We start from the raw sequence: 15,975 nt of genomic DNA, 5'->3' as shown, positions 1-15,975 counted from the left end.
TGATCTTCAAAGAGTATTATTTAACCGCTTTACGTGACTCCAAGTGAGAATTACTACCAAAGATACAAGGATACACCATCTTCTCCCAAGTGTATAATGTTTTATTTGTAAATAGAAATCCAGCGCTGACAATTGAAAATGTTGGCCACTTGTCATTGGTGATGTGCTTATATTCCCTTTCTGTAGGTTCCCAATTCAAATATTCTACTTTGAGTGGAAGCAAATAAATGTCTGTTCTCTCTAAGAGTAAGTAAATGTGAAGTAACCTTCATGAGATATTTTTTCTTAACCATAGTATGGGTATGATTCAGTATCTCAAACTGCTTAGGTTTAGCTGTTAACAATTTCAAGCTACTGTAATGTAACCCTTTTATTCACCTGGTATTATGAGCGAAACATTGAAGACTGACTTCAAGTGTTTTCAGATTTCTGTGCTCCTTCGATAAACAACTACTTGGTTTTGTATATGAGTCTTTACAAATAAAAGTTTCATGTCTTGCTGCCCTTTCGACACACATTCAGGTCTTTCAGGAGTTTTTTCAATAAGTTGATATTTTATGATATAAAAAAAACTGAGGTGGTAAATGAATAATAGGTTTGTTGGGTTTGGGTATTTTAGCCACTAGGAACAAGACAAAAAACAGAACCAGCTATCGGACCCTATCCCTCTCCGACTGACACTGATTTGATATGTACCAGACTATGTGATGCAATATTAGGCAATAGGATGCAATTGAAACACAAGACATTCCCAGGCTGCTTTTACTGCAGTTTAGCCAGTTGTTGCAACAATGAATCTTAAAGAAATAATCAGTTGATTTATGATGGTTTTCTAGTTTTAAAGAAACGATGTTGGTAATACTTTTTTACTGTGCATAGATGCTAGCGAGTGGTGTGTTAAACACTGTGATCACAGTGGCTTCACGCCATTTGGCTGTGTGGAAATCTGCTTAAATAAATACAGGTGGCAGGTATGATGCAGCATCTCATCTTGATCATCTGCTTATCAAACAGTGACAAAACTACATAAACCATAGACAGGCAACAATCATGTTCAACAACATAATAAACCACTGTGTGTTGGCATGCATAGAATCTTCATACGTGGCAAACCTTTTCCATTTGAATTCAGCCTTGACAAGCCATGTGAAACATGTGTTTACCAGTCAGTGTTGTTATTCTGTTTGTTTTCTGGCTGCACAACTAGTCATTCAGGTCGGCACAAGGAATATGTGAGATTTCATGTAAAATTGAGAGAAAGCTTGCGAGAGCAAGAGACAGAGTGAGTGGGCAGGGGAGACAGAGCGAGCTTGCAAGGGAAACTGAAACTTCACCTTATTTGCTACATATGGAATGAAATTTTGCATAAGTCTTTGGTTTAGCAATGAATGGAACTGCAGCTGCTGGCTTGAGTCTGAACGCTACTTCAGACAACAGATTAACCTTTGACACTTTGACTTTGTCTTGTTTGAATGGGTGAAATCCAGTATGAACATGTGTTCATTGGACTTAGGTCATACCCATTTACTCTTTTATAAAAAGGATTAATACTCTCATTGGGTGAAGATGAGGGATAAAAATGTATGGAATAAAAGACACCATTAGGCCCCAAAATAAGGATAAACACAAAATAAGCCCTGTTGCGTCAGGCTTTTCCAATACCTGTATCATTTCCTTTCCAGCACTGGTCTTATTCTAATTAGCTGTTCTCAGTTCTTTGGTCATCTCATGTAAAGGCATTGCTTTGAATCAGTAAGTCATTACATGCCTTGTACTGTAGTACCAAAGTAATGTGTATACATACGTGCTGCTGTGGGTCTGGTAGTAAGGGATGTTGCTGAGGCACTGAGCAGAGGATCTGATGAAGTGTCCAGGAAGCTGGTGGTGGGGTGCTTCCTCTCCACTTGGCTTTGCCCTTCTTCCAGTAAGCCTGATTCGACCCCCTGCTGCCTGCTCTGCTTACTTTTGTCCAGCAGGTCCTTTCCAAAGAATGCCTCCTGACATGACAGCACAAAGCACTGGTCACTTCTCTGTGCTGACACTTTCCTTCAAAGTTTGCCTTTCTTGACATCAGTCATGGGAAACGCATCACCATGTCACATAGAAATTACTCAGTGCACAATGAAGGCCCATGAGAACTGACCAAAGTGAAACAGAGAAGCTCTGAAACCAACAGTCATGTTGGTGCTGATCTCCCTTTTGTCAGCACCTACCTCGCCACACCACTTATACCCAGAGGACTACTATCCTCAACGACATGTAACTGCAGCTCTCTGCCACACAAAGACATTAAAAGCCCAACATGTTGCTAACTCAATAATTAATGAAATGTGCTTCACTGTGTCGGACCTTTAGGTTAGACTAAACACCCCCCCTTTCTGCCACTGTGGTGGGATAAAGAGCAGCACTGACAGCTGCCGGTGGCTTAATGCACATCACATATCTATGTTTTGGCCAACACAAGGTGACACTGAGATACTGGCTAGAGACAAGGAGCCTTGAAGTCATCTCCAGTTAAGTTTTCATATGTCAATTCACAACCCAGACAGGAGCCATTTAAAGAGCATGATCAGAGACGAGTATCCTCTACTGTGGGATCCTTTAGGCTGTTCTTTCAAAAAAGCTCACAGAAGGGGCACCGTGCATCAAAGTTCTGTAAGTGGTTTCCAGGCAATGTACTTTGGATTCCCAACCTTCCCATGGGTGAGATAAAATGCATTTTATGAAGATATGGCGTGACAAGACCAGACAGTCTGTGTTTGTGAATGCCAGGCTTGCATGACAATAAAATAAAAATAGATTTGCAATCAACTGATGAAATAATTTGTTTTAACAAATTCAATAATGTTTCTCATTATGAAGATGCCTTTGAGATAATGCAATTTTTAAGATGAAACATCTACCATTACAAAAATGTGGCACCTCTGTTGGCAAAATGAGCTGTATTGACTGTTATTAAATCTGGTAATTTGTGAGTATTTTTGTACAAAATAGAGAAAGATTACCAATGAAAACTATTTTCTTTTTAACACAATATAGCAGTTTACACTTCAAGGTTATAAAGAAGCTATAAACTGACGTCCTGTTATATCTCCACTGTGTTTATACAGACTATTAGTTTACTGGTCATTTCAAACTGCCAGTGTGTGATCAGAAGTGACAGACCTGCAGATAGGTAGGAAAAGCCTCCTCCAGTTTGGTTTTCTTCTTTCTGTAGCGTTTCTTTATTTTTTCTGGGACCTCTGGTCCAGGGGGCGTCTCTTCCACAGGAGTATCAGGCAGTGTCTCTGTCCATCCTGCAACAAAGAAAAAAAAACATCAGACTAAACTCTACTGGTTGTGTTGTATCTTTAAGCTCTTATTATGAAATGAAAACATAAACTGACAGGGGACCGCTCACTATAATGCAGATGTGTGGATACATTATTGGTGTACAGACCCTCATCTTTTCCGACAAGATTCTCTGACACGGAGCCAGTAGAATCCTTCCTGCAGAGGGATCGTTTGGCCTTGCCTGGACCTTGGCCTGGGCGGCTCCTCTGGCGTACCATGAACCCACCGATACCTTTTAGGAAGAAATTTAGTATCAATAAATCTACACAAAAAAACCCATTTTGATATAACAAACGCGATATGTTTGTCATATGTTGAGTTTTGACTGGTTCTATTAATTGTCCATTGCATTCAACACGAATGCTCAGAAACAGTAGACAGAGCCCTCCCAAAGCAAGATGGCAGAGCTTTGCTGGAGCTACATCGTCGGGCATGTACTGCACCATTTTACGCTTCAGAGAAGCTGTCTCCTTCAATCAGGTGCCCTACCCGGCCGGTACGGTTTCCTCTTCCTCTTCTTGCCGCCGTCGGCCCCCTTGGAGTCGTCTTCTGCTGGCTCTCGCTCCAGGCTTGAGTCAGACTTCCCCTCACAATCTATGAGCTCTGCCTCTGTGAGAAGGAGAGAGCATTGATGATGAGTGACAGCCCTGCAGCAGAGAACACCCCGACCAGGCCCCTTAACACAGAGCCAGGGTCAGTTCTATCTGAACTCCACTCAGTGGCAGGACATTAGCCTGATTGAAATTAAGTTCACCAGTTCCATTACTAAGGAGCTTCATTTCCAGAGGGATTTTTTTCATACTCATACTTTTTTTCCAGTGGCAAGTTATATATATTTTTTCAGCTAGAGAAAGACATTTAATAATGTTAAATATCAGGTAAGCAAGTTCTATTATTACTAATTAGTAGCATTTAATGCAAAACATCTGTATCTTTCCACACCTGTTTACAGCATTTTTTTTTTTCTAAACAAGGGGTGTTTAAATAAAGATTAACCCATTTCTGATACTTTTATCTATTAATTCAAACACACTGTGCACAGTAGTAGTAGCAACTAACAGTTTAAACAACTGATATACACACTGATGGCCTGCATCAACAAGCGGTGAGCAGATTTACATTTCACTCTTCAACATGCTATCCATGAAAAAGGGGCTGTCCAAATTTTGCCCAATCCTTCCAGCCATAACACTTCCATCTCCCTGGATATTGCACAAAACACCATAGGACAATACACTCACTAGCTAAAACTAATACAGCCCATTACAGCAGTCAAGCAGTAAAGCCTACCTTCACGAAGGTTATAATGTTCAGTTTTAAATAAAATGATTGCAGTTTGTGGTGCTGTTATTTTGTCAACTCTATTTCAATGAGTGTAGGCTAAGTAACAGGCACACCTCTCTGTATAATGCAAACAGTCCAACAACACCACAAACATTCTCCAGAATGATCATAAAGATCAATCAACATCCCTTTAATACAATGTTGAACAAGTGAACATTATATCCTTCACGGTAGCGGTAATGGCAGGACTGTGGTATTAGACTGCATTAGTTTTAGCTAGGTGTACCTAATAAACTGCCAACTGAGTGTATACACAACATTAAAAGAAAAGCATGATGCAGGCTACACTCTAATTCAGAGCTAATTGTGAAACTGCACAAGCTCTAGGTAATTTTAACTTTGAACTGTGCAGCTGTATGAAAAACATCAATAGGCCTACTAAAAAAAAAACAAAAAAAAAACAAGAACATCCACCCAGCTGGAATAATTGGAAAAAGCCAGTATTGATAGTCCAAGTCACTGCTTTACTGAAGGTCTGTGATAAACAGTCTTGAGATGAAAGAAGAAGATTGTGTGGGAAGACAAGTACCTCTGTTGTCCTCAATGTCTTCATCACGAGAGTGTTCTGATAGGGGGTCTACAGGAGCTTGAAGCACTGCCACACTGTTCTGGTTAATGATTTTTAGCTTCAGCTTTGGCTTGGGTTTTCTGCGCCGTGACGCTGTAGCAGACAAGCTTTGGAGCTGGCATAGCCCTGACTCTGTCAAACAAACACCATCCTGGGTGTAGGTCCTGGACAGATCTGAAAAGACCAAAAACAAGAATGGGTATAAACTAAAAATTAAAGTCAAAACTGAAGCCAAATCACCATCTTGTAGAAAGAAAAAAACTTCCTATTGTTACTTATAATCTATCAATTTTGAAGCCGTAAACTTACCCATTTCTTTAGCCTTTGTGACAATCTGCGTCATAACTACAGGCTCAATAGCATCTCTGGCCTTGGTCATAACTGCAGCAGCACAGGGGACATAAAAAGCCATTAAAAACAAACAGCAGACAGAGGAGGAACAAATGTCATGGTTGAGCCTATTCACTCTACAGCAGACACATACACACACAAAAAAAAAGAATCACTGCGCTCCCACCTTTAGTGGTCTTGAAAGCTCGGCACATTGTGCAGTCAAAGCTGCTTTCTGCGGCTTTCTCTACATCTTCCTCTGAATGGAGACCCTGACAAGAGGCATGAAACCATCTATGAACAGAGAGAGAAGAGAAAGTTTAGACAGGAGCAAGTTACATAAAAAAAAATTATCGGCGCTAGGTCCTCTTGAGTTGAGGTATTGTGGAATCACTACTCACCTGTCACATTGGCGGCACTGCACGACGATGGTGCCTTCACTGTAGTCCACTTGGCAGATGGGGCATGTTGGAAGGCTGGCACAGGGGGCACACTGGGTGTAATTATTCTGCCACTCACACCTTAAGCCTGGTGTGGTGGCACCACACTGGGTACAGGACACACACCTGCAGGAGACACAGAGGACAGAGGTCATTCCACGCAGGTTACTTCGAAGAGGACAATTTAGATTAACTGAGCTACAAAAAAGTATGAAAGCCCACTCGATACGCTGTCAACATGCTGTAAAGATGAAATTATTTAATGTTCATATGTAATTTTTAGAAGAATTTTAATTTCTGTTTGATCCCTCTCTCCATAAAAATATTTAGGGCATTAACATCACATGCCTTTGGATTGTTAAAAACAGATTTTTTTGGCGGATCATTTTCAAATTGAGACGTGTAAGAAAGAATTACAACGTAAGATAGTTACTAATCTGGAAGAGAGGAAATGTGGTAAATTGTTGCTTGCGAAAACAAAATAAAACAGTGCTCAATAATGTCTAATTGTTCCATTCTTTTTGTAAACTAATTCAAACTAATTTGATTTTAATTTCATGATTGCCTCCTTAAAGCAAATTTTGGGTGAGATGATTAACAAGTTACTCACCATTTGCACTTCCAGCTGTCCTTGGGTACGTTCTGCAGTGGGGGGTCCAGGCAGTAGGTGTGATAGCTGATGTCACAGTCATCACACAGCAGCAAGCGGCCAGGATCTGTGGCCTGGCCACAGGCTTCGCACACTGTACACTCCAGACAACGCCAGCCTTTACTCAGCACCACCTTGGTGATCTGTGGAAGTAACAATGAAACCTTTCTATGTAGGCTTGTTTGTGACAGGATCATTTTTCTATTAAGTACTCTAGTATACTGAATGTGTAGTGTACAATCTCAGCAGTTAATGTACCTTTATGCCGACACAGAATGGATGGTAGCACTGGCCACACTGAGCACAAGCCAAAAGACGGCCTTCTGCTCCAAGGCCAAAGCTCCCACACACCACACACATGTCCTAAAAGGAAGAGAGACATCATGAGTTATCTCATCTCACTGAGGCAGTGAGAGTCCCACTTTTATTATTCCAATTTTCCAGTTGAAATTATTTTATTTTCTGTGCTCAAAAACAAAGAAAGTAGCCAGCTGCTGTCAGATTCAGCTTGTCTACAAGAACAAATCTGACAACTGTTCAATATTTATCTCACTACTTTATCACATGGCTATCAATATGTTCCGCATTTTTATTTATTGCCACTGGCTGTGTAAGTAAAAGGTCACTGTCTATGTTGCTGCTATCCTGAAAACAAAGAAAATGCTTTCTTTACCCTAAACCCGCTTGACAGATAAGGCCAGTCAGTTGTCCTATATCCTCAAATGTGCATAAAAGCATCTTGAAATGCAAGGTTAAAGGAATACAGGATGCTTTTGGAAACAATGGCCTTTTAACTAGGATAATTGAGTGAGCCCCTATCAGCCCTGCATCACACTCACATCTGAGAGCTAGACAGAAGAGTCTTTTGCTCACTGACAGAGCCATTTAGGACTAGGTGCCTTAATAAGAAGCACCTTGGCTGTATTGCTTATTTGCTTAGTCACTTTAAATAAAGAGTTATTCTGTAGCAATACAAGATTTCAGTTACTGGTGTCTCTAAAACCTTGATGAATATTTGACAATGACCATCAGTCACTTCATGGTTATAGAATTTAATTCAGTACAAGAGCATTACTCTGAAGGTAGATAGTAAGAAACAATGAAATTTCAATATGATCCCATGTTATATAATCCACTGCACTTCCTGCAGGCAGTTGGCAGGATCTCCACAGGAATTAATGATCTCCAGAGGGAGAGGTCTTTAAGCACAGATATAATTTCAGGCAATCTAAGTCAGTGGAGAAATGCGTGGATCAGTATTTAAAATGAAATACATCAGCAAACTCTTGACAGTTTAAAAAAAACAACAAGACCTGTTTTAGCGTGAAACTGTCATTGCTGGAGAATATGACCACTGTGTTATGCATGGCATTCTCCTCCTCCTCCTTGACTTGGTATGGTGTGTCTATTGTGGTGATCTGCATTTCAGGGAAGAATACACAAAATAAACAAACATGACGGTGTGGTGGCATAAGCAGTATCATGTTTTCTCACTATACAGTTGATAAGAATTAATATGAGAAAGGATTCACATACTATTGTGGTTAGTTACTATCAGCTATTACCATCTACTATTCACAACTGCTGAGTCAAATCTTGGAGCCATCGAGGAACTGGCCCCCAGGAAACATGCAACCTTTACCATAAAATGAAACTAGCAGTCTTCTCTGTCATTAACATTAATGCTGCTTATAATACATCATCCATGTCTTTAGCTGGAGGGAAAACAAACACTGATTTGCATATGGAGCAATATTTGCTAAAGACATCAAAAAGTCATCCAGCTGATAGCACATACCCCAGGGTTGAGGCTGGGACTCGCTCCATTCTTGCCTTTGGCCCTGCCTCGTCCAGCTCTACCTGACAGACCAGCCCCTCTGGGCCTCCTCCTCCCAGGGAAGCCTGAACCACGACCCTGTGGAGGCAAGACAACAAAAAAGTCAATAAATAAAGAAATCAGACCAGACAATGACCGCTCCTCATATTCCGAACTAAAATGGATTGACTTCAGTCTTTTGCAGGAGTTTGTTTCACTTTCGCGCATGCACAAGTCACAGTTTGCTCAGCAGACAAGATCTAAAGGTTTGCCAGAGGGAACCTTCCACCACTCCCAGTTCAGCTCTAGAAATGTATTGCTATTCTTTTTGTTGCCTGGATGCAAGCTGCTACTGCATGTACAGCCTGCCTGACAAGTGATTTACCTAATACATTCTCTTATCTATTTTAGCACTGCAATGAAAAAAAAACGGGGTTAAAAAAAAAAAAAAAAAAAAATCTTGACTTTTTAGAAATCTCCAACATTTGAGCATCATGCAAATGCTCAAGAAGAAGAAAAGATATCCAATCAACCTGATTCTTGACATTTTGATAGTTCATGGAAATGACTGTTATTTGAGACACACTACAATTTCTGCCAGACAGCCAAGCCAGCAAATGATAGAGCAGAGAAAAGACTCTGAGTTGTTGTTCTAGCAATGTGGGTTTCACTGTGCCTTTGGCACATTTCTGACAAGAGGCCTCTGCCTAATCGTGACTGTCAAACCTAAGTCTAACTGAACCTTCCAGCACCTGCCCCAAAATCCCTTCCCATTTACCCCCACATTTGGCTCTGATCCCAAACCGAGGCCCCTCCCATCCACTGTGCCTCCTGACAGACACACTCTATGATGGTGTTTAACCTGGATTGGACCAATGACACAGCATACAAATTAACCCTCACCCAGCATTGTTAAGAGTAACGACTGTCACCATAGCAACCAACTACCACAGACTGTTCACTAAGTCCAAATCAAAGAAGAAAAAAATATAAATAAATACTTGAACAGGTTTGAATAAGACAAAAAAGAAGAGAGCACAGCAGTGCATGGTTGACAAAGAGAAAACGGGACACATTATTACCCAAATATTTGTGCAGACAATAATAATAACATGCTTTTCTTATTTGCTCCATACCCTTGATCTCTCAATTCAACTGAAAAGCCAGCAAAACCCATTATGTTCACAGCCACATCTTTCAGTTCCACTTCATAAAGTCAGTAGCTTAGACACTGGTTTTTGAATCTCCTCCTCTCACTGTAAGGTGGTAGTAATTGTTAGTAGGCTATGAAATACATCGCAGTGACATTCAGGAACACTCGGGGAGTGTGCGTCACTAGGGTAAACAGAGGGCTAACAGAGGGCAGCTGCTGCCCTGCTGTCTCTGGTGAGCCACAGTATTTACCACTCTGATGCTCCAGCCGGGGCTGCCAGAGGACTGCCTGGTCTTTGGGACGTCCCACCCCTCTGGCTGGTCTGGCGACCAGGACAAGGGGGAGCTCACACTGCTATGGGGGCTCCATGCACCCTAAGGTAAGGGGGGGTGGGTGAGAGAGTGAGAGAGAGGGAGGGAGGAGGGCGACAAAATGCAGCAACTTAAAAACAAAGCCAGCGAAGAAACAAAACATACAAAGAAAGATGTTAGAGAGATGTAGTGAGCTTCTAATGTAGCTATATGGGAAAAATTCCATACACACCCATCTATGCAGAGTTACAGTATGGGAGAGCATCAGATGAGCCAAAATGTGAACAGTTTAAGTTATTAGATTACATTCTGCGTTAAAGCCAGTCCTTAGGGTTTTCATGCATATGAGTTAAAGAGGCATGTTTCTAATAGACTCTTTGTAAAGGCAAAACTAGAGAGCACAATTGTGTTAGTTGCATTTCATACAGCAGGATCTGCCAGGGCATCATGGCACCATACAGCAGGAAAAGAGGCCCTGTAACCTCTCACCATGACAACGGTGTATGTTTGGCATGTTGACAAAACAAGGGGAATTGCGTCAGCATGGCAGCACATGAACCCATCAGACAAAAGCATGCTGGACTAAAGAGGAGCAACATTCAAATTTCTGGAATAGATTTCCCCAGGCCTTGTGTAACAAATTAGTTTGAGCCATATGTTTACTTAAGAGATGGGATATATTTGGGGAGAAAAAAAAATACATTTCGCAAAAAACTAAATTAGTCTACCCTCACTAACATCATTCATAATATATTATAGCCATGGGTGTGATTCAATTCCCATTATTATTTGTCTGAGAGAGTCTGCATTCAGTGTCAGTGATAGTCTATTATAATTCATTTGTATTAGTGACACTGAGACACTAATATTAGGAAGTTTTTTCACAGTCACAAGTGACCCACAGCAGTTGATGATGTGATATGGAGATAACTTTGACATGGTAATGTGATGGTCACTGTATTTTGTGACGAAGAATGAAGAATGCTCATTCTCAATGGGACAATAAAGTGGCAAGTCTGTAACATGGACATGAGATGAACGGAGACTGATGACAATGCCGGAGAGGTGGAATATGGTGAGGACTGACTGTAAAATGTGTTTCAGCCATTAAAAAAAAAAAAACCCAAAAACAAAACAAAAAAAAACAAACAAACAAAAAGAAACGACAATTCCTACTGGAAATAATTAATACTTCAACCGAGCCCTGTATGAACACTGACTAACTAGTCATTTGGCGCACAAACATGTGAAGAGGCCAGGGGGAGTTGAGAGAAAGAGCATCATTTTTCATACTGTCCTTCTGCTATGCTTGAATAGAGTAAAAAAAACAAAAACAAAAACAAAAAAAAAAAACACAAATCCACCCTCAGATCAGAGCCCACAGGACATATATGTCATTGGAGAACACAGGGTATGAGCACCAATTATTGGCCTACACTGCAGGGATATAATATTTGGTCAGCACAGTGAAAAACCACCCAGTGACACAAAATGTATCAGTGATCCTTTGTGATGTGATATCCAGGTTCCTACCTGTTTCACCCGTGGCCTCCCAGGAGAAAACTTCCTCTTGGTGATAGCTGGCTTTCCCATTCCAATCTTTGGGGTGAGTGGTATGAGGGTGGTGGTGGGCATCACACTGCTGTGGTCACCCAGTGAAGGTAGGATCTGGGTCTGCAGTGGCTCTCTGGGAGATGTCCCTCGGAGTAGAGGGGAGGAGTGGGAAGAAGAGGAAACCATTTCAGCCAATTTTTCCACAGATGTCTTGAGGGGTTTCTCCTCTGAAGACAGGCTGGGAAATGACAGATTAGGCTTGCTCTCTGGTGTAGTGTCCATCTCCTCTGATGTAGTAGAGGCTGAGGGCTTAACAGTCTCTGCCAGATTCCTGTGAAAAATACCCTCCCTCCTCTCCTTGTTAAGTTCTGTTGGAGCAGTTTCCAGTAAAGAAGCCCTGACTACATCCATACTCGAAGGCTGTGGTAGTGAGACTTCCATTGGTTGGTCCGTGAAAGGTACTGATGCAGTACTTGGTTCTTTGGTGGCTGAAATGATGGCCTTAAAATCCTTTGTGCTGGGGTTGGCCATGCCCTGTTCAGGGCAGGCCTCTGTCTTTGCTGGTTTGATTTGTAATGTGGTGTCCTGTGTCTGTAGAGCCTCTGTAGAGAGCTGGGCTGGAACAGACTCTGACTCTAGGCTGGGAGTCGATGAAGATGCGGGACTCTCTGTAGATGTAAGCTGGGTTCTTGCTGCTGGTTTTGTTTCTGTAGGAGGAGATACAAAGTGGTCAGAAGAACATATCTGGATATATTCATATCATGCACACCATTAACATAAAAATGATATAAGTGGTAAGCACTACAATATTAAGATAATGGATTTTAAGTGATCAGCATCACTACAGAAAAGTTAATATCATTAATGTAAATGATACATGTGTTTGGTGGGGAGACTCCATGTCAGCGGCCTGGTCTGATAGTAGTTGTAAACAATGTAGAGCATTTTAACACCATGAATAAACTGTGAGCATTACATTTAACACAAACTTTCAACAGCAATCACTGTTATATTCATGCTTATCAACACGAGGTTCGACAAAGCAGATTAAGTACTAATACAAGCTGTGAGTACAAACCTGGTTTGAATTCTGTGAGGATTTTGTTAACAGAAGGTTCAGTAACCTGCCTCTCAACGTCTGCTTCCACTGAGACTTCTAAAAGAAAGAAGATTCATTTAAAGAGAGCGTCTATATAAAAACAATGAATGCTTGCATGTGAATAGAGAAACTAAGCATTCAGATAGACTGTGAACACATTAGGATAAAGAGGTGAGGCAATAAAGAAATAAAGAAAGCAGACTGTACAGAAATGTCAGGCTTGGATGCCCAGTAGCCACCCCATTGAAGAAAAAAGAAAAAGACACTTCTGCTTGCATCAGTTCTAAACCACCTATTTAGAGGTGCAACTAACAATCATTTTCATTATTGATTAATCTGCTGATTGTATTTTTCCGATTTTCTGAAGTAAAAAATGGCCAAAAATGGTCACAATTTTGCAAAGCCAAATGTGACATCTTCAAATGTTTTGTTTTGTCTGACCATATAACAGAATACCTGAAAATATTTGATTTATAATGATATGTGACAGAAAAGAAGGAAATCTGCTCATTTGAGAGACAGTTTCAACAGTTTTATAGAATAAACGTATTTTTCTGTTGCTCAACTATTTGATTAATTGACTCTACATGCATTTTCATATCAATCAAAAAAAAAAAAAAAAAAAAAAAAAAAAAAGGTAAAACATACAAGACTGTACATTGATATGAATCCTGAAGTTGTAGAAAAAAACATTAATTGCAGATTACCAATTATCTCTTAAGCCAAAAGAAAATAATTTCATATGGTTCTATATTACTGCAAATAGAAAAACATTGGACATTATAAAGGGATCTAACATTCATTTTGATGTTCAGACTTAATGAAGTGTGGCATGAGCCTTGAAATGGAAGTGACAGAAGTGTTACTGGAAGAGGGGGTGGCTTTTGAGTTACAAGCAGTCACAATGCATAAAGAGATGACGAGACAAGCTTGTATGAGGCTACATTTGGTATTAATCTAGGTTCTCCTACCCTCTCTCTCTTTGATACAAAACCAAATGGAGAGAGAGAGAGAGGATAGGAGACACTACAGAACCAAAGACATCAATGAATTTGACCAGTCTGGCATGAATAGAACTAGTCATTCCTGGCTATCAGGCGTCCACACATCGAGCCAATATTCTGCCAGACAGCCTCTGACAGTACAGATAGCCTAGTCTTAACGAAGCACCCACCATTTCAATCCACAAGTTCCCATGTCACACTGATCCTGACACACACATGCACCTGCTAAGCATCTCTGCCAGGGAAGGGAGTAACCATGACAACCAACATCCCAGGGTCTGTGTGCTCTGGGCTCATGACTGTGCAGCTTGCAGGTGCTCATCCGGTGCCGATGCCAGAAAGTCAATTAGGAGATGGGCTTCCAACCATCTCCAGCCTTCAACTATTGACCAAGCTGAACACACATTCTCATTCATATTAACACCCTGCTTCCTATATCTCCTACTGTGAATACTGTGATGGTTTAGATAAATACTTGGCTTTGATTAATGCAGCAGAGGCCTTAAGTCAGGTCTAACTTGCCCTCACTGAATGGATCTGTCAGTTGAGTCACAGTAAGCCTGCTGTTAAACCCTGAGTGGTAGAGAATCCTGGCAGGTAATAACAGCTCTGGTTAATGACTTTAATTACATTACATGTGCAGGCGGGTTGGCAGCAAAGTCATGATCTCACATAACAAAGCCAAAAAAACCAACATATACACATATATATATATATATATATATATATATATATATATATATACACACACATATATATAATAATTTTCAACACATTATCAAAATAATTCCCTTCTCTTATTTGGAGCAGGAAATGTCAAATACACTGCAAAAAACACAATCAAACAGTTTACCCTTCAATTCCAAAGGGTACAACCCACAATCCTAAACAACATCTACTGCCAGGTGCAGACAGCATTATGACATGCATATTGAAAAACAGGCAAAACTTGTTTTGCTTAAAATAAACCTCCAAAAACTCATCTCAAATCAATACACAGCTCACGTGTACACTCAACACATATCTAAAACAGTGGGGGAGGGATTGCCTTGCCAGCTACATCCAATGATGAAGCAGTTCATGACCACAGGAAAAAGCTAGTAAAAATGTGAGCACATGTGTATGGTAAGCAGAGCGAGCAAGCTGTGCAAGCAGCCAAGAATGAGCCAGTGTAGCTCTAAGGCAGGTTTGCAGACGGGGGATCTGATATCATCACCATCATGCTGCTCCAACCCATTTTCTCCTGCCACTGGAGTCTGCTGTCTAGACAAGAGTGGGCAGCCTGGCTACCACTGGCATCCTCAGCCAGATCTCAGACCTCACATGAACCAGAATGGAAATGCAGCCCTGAACCTCAGACAAACAAATACCAGCATCATGTAACTCTGTGATTGGTAAAGCTTGCACCATAACAAATCACAGAAATCCTGCGACCGGCAGAAACAAAAGACAGATATTGTGAAGGATGGGGTTTACTAAGGGGATGGTGTCTCTGCTACTAAATACCCTCTATCTAGAGATGCTCATACAACAAGGTCAAGTCTCAACACTTTTAAGTTTTATAATCATAAAGGGCTCAGACTTGAAAACATAATGGCTTTTTCTAGAAATTTCTCTGAAGGTGAGTTAAAGCAACCATAATTATAGTTGCTTTAAACAGCACACTTCTTTTGTTCAGCCCAAACCTCAAGTCCCTGAATCCAAAGGCCATATTTTGCTGAAGCTACTGTATAACAAACACACCTTGTTGTGTCTTCATTTACTGTCACAGATTCTGGCAAGTGCACACACAGCGACATACAAGGATTATAAGAAAACCAAAATTTGTTTCAGCAGACATGGTCATAGAGCCTTAGCAACCTCTCCCTGCGTTGAGTAGTAGAGTAGAGTCAAACTGAAAGTCAAATGTAAAGTTAAATTACAGAAGTATGAGCAGGCAACTGTAGTGTCCACCTCTGCCTCAGGCTGCACTGTGTAGTTTTAATTCTGTATGAACTAAATTAAAAATCTCAAGTATCAATTTCTCATTCACATAGATGGCAGCAAATACTACCTCCCCCAGGAGAAAGAAGGGAGAAACAAAGTACTTTCAATTTTGTAAAACAAAGAATTACAAAGACAATGGAGTCGCTTTAATCTGCCGCTAGTTGGACACCATCTGTTTATTGGGGAGTCCTCAGAAAATGCTCCGAATAAAAGACATAGTGATTCTCTCTGGCCCTAATCCAAAAAAGTCTCTTCTCAATCCTTTCATCTGCAACAACTGCGACTTTCAAAACTTCAGCACACTACGACACTACAGCCCAGTTTGGTGTTGCATAGCCAAAACTTTCAACTACTTCTGCATGGCTAGAGGCTGAGTCAATGGACTCTC

The 15,975-nt window shown here is 40.8% G+C and overlaps 1 protein-coding gene and 1 long non-coding RNA gene across 8 annotated transcripts in view; one reads left to right on the top strand and one right to left on the bottom strand.

Annotated features, from left to right (window-relative positions):
• Positions 1-15,975, bottom strand: part of kmt2cb (lysine (K)-specific methyltransferase 2Cb) — a 63,189-nt gene that overhangs the window by 23,712 nt on the left and 23,502 nt on the right. For 6 of the 7 annotated variants that reach the window (XM_071492711.1, XM_071492713.1, XM_071492716.1 and 3 more), the window contains exons 13-27: positions 12,577-12,654; positions 11,478-12,205; positions 9,885-10,007; positions 8,463-8,579; positions 7,978-8,082; positions 6,923-7,027; positions 6,626-6,807; positions 5,977-6,141; positions 5,763-5,869; positions 5,555-5,626; positions 5,207-5,419; positions 3,823-3,942; positions 3,440-3,565; positions 3,166-3,296; positions 1,805-1,997 (exon numbers count right to left, since the gene is read on the bottom strand). In XM_071492711.1, the coding sequence (XP_071348812.1) occupies positions 1,805-1,997; positions 3,166-3,296; positions 3,440-3,565; positions 3,823-3,942; positions 5,207-5,419; positions 5,555-5,626; positions 5,763-5,869; positions 5,977-6,141; positions 6,626-6,807; positions 6,923-7,027; positions 7,978-8,082; positions 8,463-8,579; positions 9,885-10,007; positions 11,478-12,205; positions 12,577-12,654 (2,565 nt within the window). The remainder of the gene's footprint in view (positions 1-1,804; positions 1,998-3,165; positions 3,297-3,439; positions 3,566-3,822; positions 3,943-5,206; positions 5,420-5,554; positions 5,627-5,762; positions 5,870-5,976; positions 6,142-6,625; positions 6,808-6,922; positions 7,028-7,977; positions 8,083-8,462; positions 8,580-9,884; positions 10,008-11,477; positions 12,206-12,576; positions 12,655-15,975) is intronic. The other variant, XM_071492717.1, reaches the window with a different exon arrangement.
• On the top strand, positions 14,323-15,785 carry LOC139629826 (uncharacterized). The gene is made up of 2 exons (XR_011693052.1): positions 14,323-14,416; positions 14,450-15,785. It is a non-coding gene; the product is annotated as an uncharacterized lncRNA (long non-coding RNA).

Source organism: Trachinotus anak, unplaced genomic scaffold, assembly GCF_046630095.1.
Source record: "Trachinotus anak isolate AG129_WGS33_773 ecotype Australia unplaced genomic scaffold, CSIRO_AGI_Tana_v1 ptg000012l, whole genome shotgun sequence".
Lineage (NCBI taxonomy): Eukaryota > Metazoa > Chordata > Actinopteri > Carangiformes > Carangidae > Trachinotus > Trachinotus anak.
Note: the sequence above shows the minus strand (reverse complement) of the source record. Positions and strands in the feature narration are given on the sequence as shown.